This window comes from Hippocampus guttulatus, chromosome 21 (genome assembly GCF_054856545.1).
Source record: "Hippocampus guttulatus isolate MCC_2025c chromosome 21, RoL_Hgut_1.0, whole genome shotgun sequence".
NCBI classification, from domain to species: domain Eukaryota; kingdom Metazoa; phylum Chordata; class Actinopteri; order Syngnathiformes; family Syngnathidae; genus Hippocampus; species Hippocampus guttulatus.
The window spans coordinates 4,633,876-4,649,969 of NC_141281.1; the positions used below are offsets into that span (position 1 = coordinate 4,633,876).

At 44.3% G+C, this 16,094-nt stretch overlaps 1 protein-coding gene across 6 annotated transcripts in view; it reads right to left on the minus strand.

The window, feature by feature from the left end:
- The window catches only part of ntng1a (netrin g1a), a 58,978-nt gene that overhangs the window by 27,350 nt on the left and 15,534 nt on the right, over positions 1-16,094 (minus strand). For all 6 annotated transcript variants that reach the window (XR_015099014.1, XM_086102073.1, XM_086102072.1 and 3 more), the window contains exon 3: positions 5,879-6,522. Coding sequence is in view for 5 of the 6 variants with exons in the window: in XM_086102073.1 (XP_085958199.1) it covers positions 5,879-6,522 (644 nt within the window). In the remaining variant the exon portion in view is untranslated. The remainder of the gene's footprint in view (positions 1-5,878; positions 6,523-16,094) is intronic.

Consider the following 16,094-nt stretch of genomic DNA (forward strand, 5'->3'; position numbering starts at 1 on the left):
TGTATTCTGTCACAAGATTGCATTTCGTCCAGCCGCGGAATGAGATTAAAGTGTAAAGAAGCATTAAAAAAAAAAAATCAAATCCACCCACCCAAGAGCAGGAAAGGGATTTGTTGAGGTGTTGTGCGTGCTGTCATGTCATCCGCTGATAAAATCTTCATGTCACTTGTAGCTTTGCTTGGTCTATCTCGACAGCAGCACGACACCGCCGGTCTGTGATGAATAGCGAGGGACTGCATGGCGAGTGCAGCTTTTACAAGTTCAATGTCGGCGACATCGGCCCTTATCGCATGAATTTATTTGGGCATCAATCTTTCAATGAACTTGATTTGATCTCAAGGTGGAGCAGCTCGGTGCGATTTACGCACAGTTTGCAGGACGTGGCTTTCATTCATTTTTGCCGAAAAATATCATTTGCTGCCTGGAACATGCAAAGGATTGAATGTGGGATATGACATTTCAAGCTAAAGTATGGCTGTCTATGTGACTCTAAACAGTGGATAGATATTTTTTTTAATACCTCATATTTTATATTTGGTTCACAGACAAAAAAAAAAAAAAAATGGAAACCTTGCACAGTTTACTTTTGAAGGCTCACAATCTGATTTGGGCTCCAACTAGTTGATAAGATCCAGTATCTTCTATCGCCTGAGGAAGCGCGAGAGGGAGAAAGAGAGAGCGTGCGGTGAATCCTACACAGCTCCAGCGACACAAGTCCCGCGGCTGCCATTCAACTCGGTTTTGGGAGATACTTGCTGTTGTGGCCGTTGTTTCCTACAGCAGATTCTTTCAGATTTTTCCATCTTCTTGGCTACCATTCTTGCTCTCCTAAGCTATTGGACCTTGTTGTTGTTTTATGCAATCCAAACACGTTTTTGAGCCTGTTACCCTATTTGACTATTGTGGATGTATGCCAAAATATTATTGAAGTATAACAGCAATAACACATAACACAGGGGTGTTTTGTTTGTACAAATTTCAGCCAATGCTGGGCTCCTCCTAATATTGCTTTGGTAGCAAACTTGAATCAGACAGGAACATTCGGAGGTAAACCATCTATTGTTTGGGTTTGGAATATTAAAAATACAGTCCAATCGCTTTAAGCTGTATTGTGTGTAGAAATGAGCAACTCAGCAAACGGAGACGAAGCAGTCAAAATCCTCCCTTGTTCACCCTGCTATTGGAATGTGAAAATGGTAAGCAGGGAAGAGGCAGATAGAAGAGGCTTTAAAGGAAAGAAGGAATCCGCCCGCGCTTGGGAAAAAAATGCGGAAACAGAGTGTGACACAAAGGTCCACCTTAGCCCTTGTGCCTGTTCCCCTACTAAACACGGAGGACAGAAAAGTGACTTGACAGATGTCCTTGAACACCAAATTTAAAGTCCCCTGAAGCAACATAGATCCATTTCCTCGACTCGGATATATTCCCAGCTTGATTATGGAAAAAATTTTTGTATATACTGTATATATTAACATGCACTAGCGGTAAATGCATCAGCAAAATTGTTGACAATGTTCGATTAAAGGAAAGATCACATTGCTGCGTAAAATAAATTGCTAGTGTCAAAAGCAAAAATACATTTGACAAATCGGTTGCTTTTTTGATTTTTAAATTGTATTTTTGGAAAAAGACACGCTAGTGAAACTGGCCCGGACCAAAACACTCTTGCCCAACTTTTATGGCTATTTATGCAATGAAACAATTTCTGTGTTTCTCACTGACACTTGACCAAATTGCTTCAGTTGAACCAAAAGAAGGAATGTGGCCCATCAGACTGTAGCTGCACGTCTCTGAATTGCATGCGATCTGCATGTAAGCAGATGGTCCACCTTAGCGGGACCAGTTTAGCTGAACTTTCCAGCAAACGTGACACTCTCCCACATGAGGACTCGTCCAGACTGCTGATGGTCAATAGTCTAAAATGCAGAGCGTAGCACGTCGATACATGCTTATGGTGGCAGGCAGGGAGTGGGAGATGGAGTGTATGGGGGGGGGGGGGGGGGAGGATGGACTAAGGAGACAAGACAAGTGGAATGACTTATTCAACAGGGAACTGGACAGGAAGAAACATGAAATTAGCACAAATAGATTATCTGTCGACTACAGGCAGGCCAAAGAGCAAGCCAAGCACTGTGGAGGCAGAGAGTGAGGGAGGGAAAAAGGCAGATTGACTTCTACGTTTCTCCCTTAAGGGAGAGCCATCACTTACCAAACTGCTGATATGTACATCCAGCAGCGCTCGCGTGCACTTGACTACGATTTAAAATGCACCAACGGAGTGAGGACAGAATCAATGCAATGATTATCGTTTATCATTGCTATCCTTCCATGACACTGGGATAGAACAGGGAGACAACTGCAGTCCATGTCTGTCCAAACGGAAAATCTACACTAATGTATCCCCTAGCTACAGCTTCAAGACACACACCGACATATTTATCCCCAAACCATAAAAGTGTTCCAGGTACCACCTCAGTAGGCTGTCCTATTTTCACCAAAGGTACGATGATGCCCCTTCAGAAAGCATTCCAAACTGCCCACATCAATTTTGGTTCGCATAGCAGGTCCTTAGAAAATCCAAACCAAACCACAAATGGTTTTGTGGTCCACCACTAGACAGAATAAAACACGTCTTTCTTTCCTCTGAGCTGAAAGGTTGGTGGATCTGTCAAACGTTATGATATTGACCGATTCCACCCTTCGAGTGTTTGACCCACGTCAGTACAATGCAAAAAAAAAAAACTTTCACACAAAATGTCCTAAAAAGTGAGTCTTAGGTGTTCTTTGTCAGACACCCTCTTGCCTCGGCTTCCTGCTATGCACACAGCTGTCATTCCACCTCTGATTCCAAGCTCACACGTTAGGAGCTTTGGGGGTCGGCTTCAACCTGCCATTCCACGGGAAAAAGCAGGAAGGAAATGGGGCTTTGATATTCCAGGTGAAAGGCTACCATGACAGTTAGTGACCCTCCCCCCACAGGGTATATATACGTGGAAGCTTTGGAAATTGAATTTCAACCTCCAAGAGGACAGAGAGAAACAAAATGTCCTCTTACCAGCAGGATAATGGGGTTTCTGCGTCATCCTTTCATGGCTCAGTGGGAGAAAAGTTTTGGAGGGATGGCACAAACTTGAATGGAAAGTACCTTTTGCCCTTTAAAAGTCCTTGCCAACTTTTGTAATCAAAAGATGCAATAGAGCTTTGATTTAAATGTGCTCAAACATCCACATCTACAGTTATCAGCATTGGTTCTTTCATGGCTCCGTGATTGTTGTTTATCCCTGGAGTGGAGGCACAGGAATGGAAAGGGTCCGCAACTTTGTGTATAATTCAAGACAGGGAACCACAGTCCCCTCAGAGACGTCTGTCCTCTGCACAGAAGAAATAGAGCGAAACATGGGGACGGGGGTTGAGACAGGGAGGGAGGAAGGGATCCTTTGGTGGGCCCTTCTGCTTTAATTACATTGTATTGATCACAGGCGAGATGGTAGGGAGGGGTGAGGGGGGGTGTCATTTGGTGAAATTGCCGGCTGCCGTTACTGTAAAGATGTAGGAAAAGAGGAGCTTTGCAATTACGTTAAAGTCATACGGTAGATAATTAGAAAATCCTCAGAACCTTTGAGGTTTTCTTTTTCCATGCCCCCGTTTAGCATAGCTGGTACAATAAAAATTCCAAGGGTGTCAAATTCATTTAAGTGCTGGGCGGCTTGCATTGTTCACATCCATCACACGGTTACATGCTTGGTTGGATTTGAAATTCTCTGCATTGATTTCTTTCAATCCAAGCGCCTGTAGTACGGTCCCTTCCAGTAATAAAGCCCAGTCGAAGGCTCATCATGCATGAAACCCCCCGCCATTCACTTCTGCTTTCCTCTAGATGGGCATGCTTCTGCAAAGTTGGACTTTGTTCCTTTTCTAGGTTGACCTACTTGAGAAAACAGCTTTGAATCCTTTCTTTGTTTTTCACACTCCTATGGAAAGACCAGAAAATCTCGGAGCTCTCCTACGGAAATTCTCCCTCCGCCCCGCTCCTCATTGCTGATCCAGGCGGATGGCAAATGTGCCAGATTCAACCTCCCTGCCCCAGTAAAATCGCTCCCGTCGAGTCTCACAGAACTGTAGTCCAAGGGGTTAAGGAGCTTACGTCTCATATATGATGCATGAAGAAAGGAGGTGAGCGGTGATTTGCCATGGGAGGGGAAAGCGGAGAGTGAAGCCTCCCAGTCTAAAGTGGATCTCATTATGGCTGAACTGCAAGTTACCTTTGGTAAACAGTTGCGCACGTTCGTCGGGCAAGCATCAGTCTCCCAGCGGCGAGCTGATGAGCGGCCGTGGCCCGATGACACTGTGCGGCCATTGCTCAAACCTGCAGCCCCATCGCGATGCGTCGGTTTGGTTCTTCATCGTTCGATAAATAGGCTGCACGTTTTACACACCGGTTATAATGGACATTGAAATCCTCCCGCTGTGGTTGTGTGCATTTTGATATTGAAAATGGACTACGGCAGGGCACATATATGAAGGAGAACGTGAAGGAGGCAGGTCCGAAGCCGGAGGGCAGTGCCAGTTGGCACTCCCGAGTCACACGGTGATCAGACACCGGGGTGAGAGATCGTTTTGACCTTGTATCTTTTGCAATGCATTGTTGTGCAGTGAAATTTCAACCTGCCTCACAGTTATCGATTTGAAGTTGTAAAAATATCACGGTTAAGGGTAAAGTATGAGCCTTAATGGAGACTTCTTTCTTCTTACTTTTCTGATTGATATAAAAATGATTTATTAGATACAATCACATAACGGGGTAGGACTAGATAAGTTTTTTACTTCTTCCTACTCCCTTGAACATAATAACTGTGTTGAATGAAGATTGATTTCTTTCTTTTTACTTTTTTTATCTACCTTATTTTCTGTCAAATTATTACTGTATATATGTTTTATGTTCAATAAACAAACAAACAAACAAACAAACAAGGTGTTCTTTCATCACGATTTAGAAACAACACCTTTCGACATTTTCAAGCAATTATGAAGGGCTTTTTCAAAAAAATTGATCAGTTTAATTCCCAATTGTCATTTAAATGACCTCCTATTCACTCTTATGCACGTACCATTGCTTCACTTAAATACAAGCACAGTAATGCTTCTGTGGATGTGCTCCCATTTGTTGTCATTCTATCTTCCGCCATGTTGTGCCACAACAATAGTTTGGAGCCACGTTCAGCTCACATGACCCTGACACATCGTACTGTAAGCTGCAAGCATACAATTGCATTGTTGTGATGTTTTGCCGCGCTGCGCGTTTTGTACTGCAATCCTCTCAAGTGTGAAGAGCCAAGCAAGCGTGATTAAATCTTCATCGCTACACTGCTGCAACCACACTCACATCTGTCAAATTGAAAAACCACAAAGTGTAAAACACGGCGTAAAACACATCCGCTTAGGTTTGCGCCGCAGTGACACACAGTTGTGCTCAAGATGCGGGGGGGCCTTTTGTGACTGTTAATTGCACAATGACATCTTGTTTCGCACGTTACGTGACCCACTGACCACTGCGGAAGCAAGAAATCAAAGACTAATTACGACCGGTGGTGACCTGGCCGCTGGAATTGTACCTCTGATGTTTACCTCAGTTAAATGCTCAGACAGCTGACTGAAGCTAAAATTGAACATGTCAGCAAACTGTATACCGATGACTGATTTGTCTACTCGGTAAAGTCCCACTCGCGGGTTCCCATATTTTCCCCGTTGGCTAATTATAGCACATTTGCACAGAGGTTTCCCAGATTTGGATTGCTGGACAGCCATTAAGTAACTATTCCCAAGGGTTGTCTTTCCAATCATTTTCTCACAAATAAGTGCAGGAGCATCGAGTTCTTACCTGCCCTGGACTTTGATGTCAGAAATGGCGTAGAAGTATCTGGACAGGTTGTTCTCGTCCACCATTGTGGCTCCAGTGGCAGGTCGCAGCAGACGGATTCTCAGGTCTGTGATGGTGAAAAAGTCTCGGAGGTTCTTGGTGGTGTCCAGTTGGCCATAAAGTGACGCCATGTTGTGGAGTCGCGGACCGGCGAACAGCGCAAAGCGGTCCTTGATCTCAAAGCGAACCGTTTTGTCATACTTCCACACATAACCTCGAGAGTAGTCCTCAGTGCAGATGATGTCCAGCAGAGTATGCTGGGTCAGATCCTGCACCGTCTTGGGCTCCATGGTGAAGGCATCCAGACAGTCAGTGGCATAGAACTGATAGGGCTGCCAGCTACGTCCATAGTCCAGCGACTTTTCCAGTACCATTTGTTCTGGTCGGCCTGACTCAAACGTGAGGACGATATCATCTGTCAGCTCGATGGTCTTGTTCCAAGAGAGCGTGATGTTGACCAGGAGCGCCTTTGGATACCTTTTCCAGGACGTGGACTGCCAGAACGTCGTGGGGTTGCGTCCCTCGATGTCAAACATGAGTTCCGGAGGGTGGGCGAGCTCCTCAGTGCTGGCGTCACATTCATTATTACACATGTAGGGATTTTCCTATGAATCGAAAAAAAAACAAAAAAAATCATGTTAAGTGGAGTGAATTAAAAAAAATTCAACAAACCGATTTTGAAGCATGTTCTGTGAAAGTCCTTTTTGATGATAAGGCAGCGTTAACCTAGTATTGTTTTCTCTTGGCTTTTATTGATTATTTCGCCGCAAATATATTTATACCGTATGTATGTTATCTTTTATCTCGGCAGGCTAACAGTTAGTTAGATTTAAAAACGGCTTAATTCGGCTAACGGGTTTTTCCTCGTCCTCCATGGCAAGGTGACAATGAGACAGCAATCTCGCAGGCCTTCTAACTGTTGGAGGGCCCCATTAATATCCTGCCTCGACCATCCCCTACAGGCATATTCCTGCTCTGGGAAGTCATGGCTGTGAGGTGGTTGAAGGCTGGATGGCGCTGGAAAATTCCGCCCAGGTGTCTTAACACAATCTCATGGTGGCACATTAAGGTGTGACATTAACTGCAGCATCTGGTGCCCTGTGTGTGTTTGGCCTCCTGGTAAGTTGAACATGCAAACTGTTCGCAGCTCATAAGTTCAATCGCTTTCGATCTGAGACTACATGTATGAGAAAATAATTTTGCCCAAACAAGAAGTCCCTCAAGATAAATTGAAAGAGAGCAGTTAATGCCCTGAGGCATACCGTAAAAGACAGGAGAGTAGTTGTTCATGTCTCGTAAAGCTGTTGCAAAAGACTGCGGTAAAATGTCCCCTTGGCAGTCGTAAAGGGCTCGCTAATGGGTACGAAGCAATTATTTCAACAAATCACGGACATATTTCATCTAGGATAAATCAGATCAACTAAAATATGGAAACCTAATTGGCATACAACGCATGTATAAGTGAACAATGGCAAAACTCAAAGGACTTTACTGACTTGGTGAAAGCCTTTTATAATGTAGTTTGCAAAAATGTAGAATTGCACTGCCGCATATTGAAAGAAAATGGATTGATCACTTTGCCCTCCTAGAGATTTTTGGGGGTCAATTTGACTCCATTCATTGGTTAGCGTCCCCAAATATAGGATTGCCATATTTTTTTTATTCTTCATGTTTCATGACTTTTCTCGAATTGAATGGGGCACCCTGTAAACAGAAAATTAACATGACAATATGTTTTTAATGTCCTGTACATATGTTGGACGCATCTGCTTTCTTTTGGGTCATTTTGACCCCAAGCTGTTTTCGCTGGATGACACATATGAGCCATATGGGCATTTTACACACATTTGTTCTGGGTGTTTTGAATGATACCGAGGTAAAATGCAATTTTATCATGTTGAAAAATCTTCACACCTAACATATTGTCACTAGATATGTCCAAACATAATCGCTTCCTGTGCCCTGAGGGGCTCAAAAATGTGCTGCGCGTTAAACTCGGCAACCTTGGCCAGTCGTCCAGCACTCTCCTGAACCCACAGGTTAAATATATTTTATCGCCGCTACTTGTCTCCCACGCTTCAAAATACGGCCTTTATGTAGATCAATAACCTCGACCCGGAGAAGAGGAAAGAGATAAAATGTTGAGTGTATGGCCTCATGAAAATCGATGGCAGACATCTGTGTTTTACTGGAGGGGAACCTGCGAGGCCTCTGTTAAGCAATTAACAGTGTGGCACAAGCGGAAATAATTGACCGCACCCTGAACGCAGTGTAGCAATAATTACTGAAGATGTTTGTACAAATCCCACCGGGGTGTTGGGTGGTCAAGAAGCGGGGAGGTTTCAACCGCCACAGAAAAGCGAGCCAGAAGCCAGGTTGCTGGAGCACTTAATTGCGGTTGATGTCATCACAACACACCGGTTGGATCAGATTAGAATAGAGATTCGACTGCATGCGTGTGTGCATGTGTGTGTGTGTTGTGTTGTTGGCAGGATACCGCTCTGAATTCCAATCGCATTGTCCACATTACTGTCAAACTGTTAACCTAATTTAACGGCCAACGAGAAGGATAAAAATCAAATCTGTCGTAAACAGAGGCTCATGAATTTGATTGCAGACTCTATTCAGCCGCACTTCACAGAGCCAGAGCCGTTTGGAGTGCTCTGGCGGCGGAGAGGGAGATTAACGCTTGCTCTTTATGTGAGGGGCTTTTAGACACATTACAAAACACTTGTCGAAATTAATTTTCATCTCAAACGTTTGCACATGAAGATACATTGCACATTTGGGTTTGGGCATTTGTCACTGAGTGTTTGATTAAAGATCAGTTTGTCATTATCACGAATATATGAAATGCAACGGTGCCTTGCGTCTCAAGTTGACAGTCATTTATTGCTTGACCACACTCTTGATTCCATACCATTGTTCCTCAAATCACCTTTCACACATTGGAATGATGCGCCAGCATGAAGATCCACAAAAATGATCGGCGAAAAAGACAAAGATGTGTCTGAGCTTTTAAACTGTGTCCGGTTTTTAAACTAAGATATGGTTGTGGCGCTGACAACCTTGGCCTGTCGACACTGCAGCCATTGATGGAGGATGGGACTTGAGGGAATATAAATTTACTGCCTGCTGAGAAGACATCAAGATGGATGGGCTCCCACCAATCAAATCAATCTGTATGTGTGACAGATGTGTCAGACGTATGGCTCAGACAGCAAATTGAGCCCAGCCTGTGGCATCTATTCTTCTTCTCTTCCTTTGTGTCCTTCTTTCTGGATTCATCGTTCAACATAATCATCACATATGTGCCGGTGTTTTTCTGCATTTCAATCAGACATATCTGCTTCTCATTAAAATGGCAGAATCTGAAGCATTCGTCCAGGAGTCTTAAAGTCGGCTCTACGCTGGGGGTTTTGTTCACATTTGAAAATGGTTTGCAAGAGTCTTTCGAAAAGGTCTCCGATAGTTTTATTTCATCATATGACACACCTGACACGAGTGGCTCGAGAATATTCCGGCATGCAAATGAGAATCACCTTCATCATGATGAAGATTGGTCTAATTCGCTGGTTGCTTATTTATGATAGCCCATTCATTCACAATGAACACGGTAAGCAATCGTGCACGTTTTCTGTTGTCTTCACTTCAACTGAGATGTATGACATTTTCAACGTGTGAAGCAAAAATCCGCTTTCAGATATTTTGCTAACGAATGCTAACCAAGCTTTTTGTTCCTCGATAACTGCCTCATAGCCACCCATCTCGTTTTGAAAATTCTCCCTCTTCCCACCCATGCCTTGAGTGGATCAGCCATTGTATCCTACGCCCCCCCCCCCCCCCCGCACCCATCTCCCTCACTCCCTCTCCCATGGTGATAGGTGGTGCAGACAGAAAGAGGGGCTTAACCTGGACGTGGAATGAATATTGGATGCCACTGTGACAGATTACAGTGGTAATAGACACCCGGGCCAAATCCTCACAAGGATTACAATCATATTTTCAAATGGTTCAGGGTCGGCCGGAGGTCGCCCAGGCTGGACTGCGGTCAACAAGGTGGTAGTGGAGCACACACACACACATACCAGAAATTCACGCCTACTTCTGCCGGTATTTATCTTTCATATGCCTTTTATGTCTCCCGGCAGACAATGGAACCGGGATGAAGGACCGAGTTCAATCTTTGAAATGGCTATAATTGTTTTTGTAAAACACAGACCGAGAGTGTAGCACCAACCCTCGGTGTTCAACAATTCACATTTTGTTTTGTGGCCCCCAGTGGGAGAGCTCCAAGACAGCGTGAGCTCCTCTGATTCACCGCCTTCCGTACGGGTGTGTGGCTGTCATAAACAGAGGGGAGCTTATAAGGCAGGACCATGTGTACATGTCCCCTATTTCATCCATCCATTTTCCGAACCGCTTGATCCTCACTAGGGTCGCGGGGGGTGCTGGAGCCTATCCCAGCCGTCTCCGGGCAGTAGGCGGGGGACACCCTGAATCAGTTGCCAGCCAATCGCAGGGCACACAGAGACGAACAACCATCCACGCCCACACTCACACCTAGGGACAATTTAGAGCATCCAATCAGCCTGCCATGCATGTTTTTGGAATGTGGGAGGAAACCGGAGCACCCGGAGAAAACCCACGCAGGCCCGGGGAGAACATGCAAACTCCACACAGGGAGGCCGGAGCTGGAATCGAACCCGGTACCTCTGCACTGTGAAGCCGACGTGCTAACCACTGGACTACCGGGCCGCCCGTCCCCTATTTCAGTGCCTGTCAATTTGGGAGATTCACAAAGCTTAAAACAATAGTAGAGTGAGCCTTCAGTCGCTGCCCTTTGCATTTAGAGGATATAAAATACATTTTACATTCCATTATCTTTTATATGGGGTATCGCAATCATACGGTTTGAAGGACAGGATGATGGCCCCGTCCGTGCTTGAGAGTGGAATTGTAAAAGTCGCGCTCGAGGGATAAGTGCATCGCTAACGCACAGAGTTCATGGCTTTGGCAGCCCGACGCAATGTGGAAGAACTCCACTTGTAGACGAGACAAAACTCTTGCGGTTGAGAGCCCCGACCTCAACCCCATTACAACACCTGCACTCTTGGATAAATGGACACAAATGACCTCAGACACACCGAACAATTGCAGAAAATCTTCCCAACTGCAATAGTAGGGCAACATCGATTTTCACTTTCTGTTTATGGAGTGGCTCGGTTTTCTAATATACCTGTCTCAAAGGAATACGTGTCCTAAGAGAATACCTTTCTCAATCAACCTGTCCTGTTCGATAATAGAAGCGGTAATTGTTTCCTCACTTTTGAAGCCTCAAGAGCCGAGGCTTCGTCAAATGGTCACAGACATTGCATCACCTCACAACAGTGCCTCTCATCTCTTCATCCACTGTTACTTGTAGTGGTAGCATTCTACTTGGCTAAAATCCAACCCAATGTTTCAAAACATCTGCCTCATCAATACCGGTGCCAAAAATGTTTACTATGTAGTTTTGCTGCAAAATCTAATGTTACAAAGTCAAAAATTCAAATTATTATTCTGTACTTGTAGGGTTTTGAAACTGTCACGGGCGAATTGTTGTCTTCGTCGGTAGAATCATGAGCACAGGGTGAGGAAAAAGACAGAACGCTGATATTCGGATTCAAATTATGCAATGCGTCATAAACAAAGGAGAGATAATCAATAAGTCTGTCGTCTTGTTCACTTAATGTTGCAAAGTGAATCAGCTTGGGGAGACACAAGAAAAGGAACATGTGCTTTTCTGCAGGATTTGCTCCAATCCGTGACATTACCAAGGATTTTTATAACAAAACAAACAAAAGTCAAAACAAAATAAAAACAATCATACAACCGTGCACACATAGGAATAGTACACATCAGCGTCTCGAGCATGCATGTAAACCAAGCACCTTCTAATCATCTAAGAGGGCTTTGCTGCATTTAGTGAGGTATCCCATTGTCTCATTTTGATTTCAAAAAATCAATTGGTGGTCATTTTATGGATTCACGTTTTCCTTTTTTTTTTTCCACGCCACCCCTCAAGTCGCATTTTATTTATTTAAGTCTTCGTTTTGAAGACATGATTAAAATCAATATTGTGGTTAGACCGAGCAGTCCCTCTGTGGATCTTTAACTGGGCAGAGCGTCGTTGGGATTCAGCTCCAGGCCCCACTGTCAGATCACCGAAGGTCTATTTCTTCATTCTAAAGGGAGACTTTCTTCTTTTTGTCTTTATATCTCTCACTGTGTCTCTTTCCCTGCATGCCTTCCACCCCCCCCCCCCCCCCCACCTCTGAATCGAAGATGATTGACAGATGACTCTGGGGGCGGAAAAGGAGCTTGGGCTTTTTACTTTCTCTGAGCTTGGAAGATCATGACACTCGGACACACTGACAGGCAAAGTGTCCTATTGCGCACACTCGCGCGGACTCATAGACTCATGCAAGACACACACACGCGCACACACACACACACACACACACACACACACACACACACACACACACACACACACACACACGATTCCTCATTACCCATCAGGGTTAAAAGAGTCTGTAAAATCAAAATAAGGGGGGGAAAAAGCTGAATAGAGTTGTGCAGCCGCTACTGATTAATTACAAGTGGATCCACTTGCATTCCCAACAATGACTGCAATCATCCACCGCAATTATAATTCACAATTTTCAAAAGTGACTCAAGAGTGCTCTACCAGTTGATTGTGACCGAGTGTCTGATGATTGGGATGATATATTACAGATGAGAGGGAGCCAGTGTTTTTCGCAACCGAAAAGTACATTTTACGGGGCCACAGGGAAAAAGTACACCAATCAACTCCACTCTGTTGAAATTAAAGATACATTAAGCACTCTGTTAGCGATGAATTAAACCAAGAGATACAAATTAATGAGCCCACACAGAGAAGCGTGTTTGTGTGTGCATGACGAGGGGTTGCCTGTTTGTCGAATTCCATGTGTACGTTTCTGGTGCCAAACGCAGCAGAAGCACACTGGTTTTAGGCTGCAATCCTCTTTAATGAGGGATTAGATGCAGGGGTTGATCTTGTGAGCGCTCAGCAGACTCATGCTCATTAGACAGTCGGGTCGGGAGGGGCTTAAAATAGCAGAAATAAGTAGCAGAAATAAAGGAAGAGTCCATCTGCAAATGAACGGAGTGGGCTTGCAAGAAGTGCTGTGTGCGTTCTTAAAATGTGATGGCTTTCAAAATGATGCAGGCTTGAGGCGGACAAACCGAACATAAGCAAAACAGAATCAGACCTAATGCATTTTTAAACAACAACATAGTTTAGTCGTCAGTCCGCTAGCTAAATGCGAAATAGAGTGAACGTTGCGGTGCCACAACCCCTTGGGCACAAGGGGTTGCTATTAAAATACACATCGCAACAATTCAAGTTATGAGGGTGTTGAACGGATAAATGCCATTTCCATTCATTTCAATGGGAAAATATGATTTGACGCGAGTGTTTTGAGTTACAGTCACCGCCACAAAAAGAAGAAACTTCTCAAGGCACCACTGTATTTGGACGCTCAGCAAACAGTTACAAATGTTGTGATTTGGTTGGAATTGAGTGCATCACGCAAACAGATTCATTTCACCTTTCGTCGATCTTGCTGACACCTGCACAATGGAAAGCAACATTGTCAGATACAGGCGAGGTGAATTTCAGGTGGGGGTACCTTTCCATCTATTATAACCGGCTTCCTTTTCCTGCTCTATTCTTCCGTAATCCTGCATCCACACAAAAAGCAAGGCTTTTTTTCGCAGTGGCGCAGAACAATAAAAATATTCAATGGCACAGTGAAACGAGGTGCAACGCTGATTTCAACACCCTTGTTGTGCTACTCTATATGTGCTTCTCCACCCCCCCCCCCCACCCATCTGCACCGACTCTTCCTTTATTTATCCTCTCTAAAAGTTGATTTCATCTGACGCGACAGCGTTGGAGAAGTCATGGGCGGAGGTGCTACAAATGCTCTGTCACTGCTCTAAACATGGCAGCAAGAGAACGCCGTGACAGCTCTCGGGCACGACGCGGGGAATCGGCAATCGGCGGTGCATCTTTGCAGCCTGTTTGACTTCAGCCTTTAGACCTCATTTCATGTACACCGGCAAACTCTTCTTCTGCTGGCCTACTTTTGGGGCTGGCAAGGGAAAAGGTGGCGGCATTGAAAAAGAAGGCGAGCCTGGCAGTCGATACTGGAGGGGAAATATTCCAGATTAGAATGATGCATTCAAAAAGTAAACAGTTTACTGTAAATGAGGTTTTTATTAGTGCTTATCACTGGGGAGCATCGAGCTTCGATATTACTTCTGACTCAACGCTATTGGCACAAATGAGAACGAGATGTAATTTCGCCTTTCACGTCGATCTAATCGCGGCGGCATTGTGACACATCACTGCTCCGATTTGAGGAATACGTGAGGACATTTGCGGGCCAGCGTTTGTCTGCGGTGCACTTTTAATGCAAAATACACCACTTCTGAGGTCATTCCAACTAAAATTACTACACACTCTGCAGCGTCATACTTCATACCGTTACACTCCAGTAAATAGAGTGCACCGTGCATCTTCATGAAACTATTTCTCATCATAACCTGAAATATATAAAATACCCACATTATTTTTTGCGACACAGGAACGACTAACAATACCTCCAGTCAAATATTCCCCCGATATTGAGACTAGCAAATGAGGATTATTGAAACACTTCATTAGTGATTCCAACCAGCCATGTGGACGCTCAGTGATAATCCTTTGAAAATGTTGCCTTATACTACGATGCTAATCCACCAAATAATGACGAGTCTCGACGGGCTTTCAAGGCGTGCACGCTCGGCGCAAGCAGTCTTGTTTGGCTGGCTCTGCTCAGCGTGGCCATCTCCCTGTGCAAACCCTTGAAGAGCATCTGTTGGCAGTGGGATGGAACAGCCTTGCCAAACCCTCACCCACATTTGACTTCCTTGTGGGAGGAGGGCAGCTGAACTCATGCACCTTTTAAAGAGCACTATAATGCGCAGGGATTCTAGTTGCAATAAATAACAATGGAAAGTGCCCCTATTCTTCACAGTGAACCACTAAAGCATATCTGCCACACCAGTCCATTCAAGGGCAAATCACTACATACAGTATAGTAATGGTATAGTGTGATATAGTTGAGAATAAAAATGTTGTTTATGATATGTATTTATTTTACCAACTTATTGTGAGAAAATGCTCCATACAGAGTAGCAAATAATTTCCAACCCATCATTGTTTTGCCTAAAAACACAGAAATGTTGTTTCCCTCAGGTGGATCACCAGCCTCTGTAATCGGTCATAACTACTTTGGAGGTGAATGTAGAAGTTGGTAAGCGTGCACCGTGAGCTTGCAGAATGCACTGTAACTAAAGCTTTGATTTTCTGTCAAAACCAAGGGAATCTGACGGTTCAGTGAGCCATAAGTTGCGTGTGTGTAAGTCACCAAGCAGCAATATTGCATAGTGTTCTCATGCATGATTTAAAACTGCACATGATTTTCACATGAACCTCTCAAGAAAAACGTACTGCTTCGATAATTGTAATTTAGGTTCAATCAAAGATGCTTTCAATTCGCAGCGACAATAGTGGAACTTTCTCTACATTTAGTTGCTGTCCCTCAGGGTGATTTCTTATTTTTTCCTTTTTATAGACAAAGAAACGCAAAGAGCGTGATGTCAAAATCCACTTGCTAATTTGAGAAACAAACTAAAGAGTGTACACGGCTGACTTGATGACAGCTGTCAGTGTGACAAGAGCTATTATCAGGTGGGATTTAAATTGTTATGCTGGAGGCAACCAGGCGGTGTCCAGGAGGGATTTGAAAAGACAAGGTTTGTGAAGAAGCTGGGGAGGCTTTCAGGTCCTGTCACTCAAACATATATTGTTTTTCCTGCAGGCCCATGTTGAATATTCATATGGAGGAGCTCGTAATGACACCCCAAAAGGAAAAGAACTAACATGATGCCACAAGCGCTGATAAAACAAAGGCAAACGTTGGTGCATTTAACATCCATCCATCCATTTATTGTCGAATCCGCTTCTCCTCACAAGTGTCGCGGAGCCTATCCCAGCTGTCGTCGGGCAGAGATTATTCTAGCAGTGAGGCAGCAATTTGAT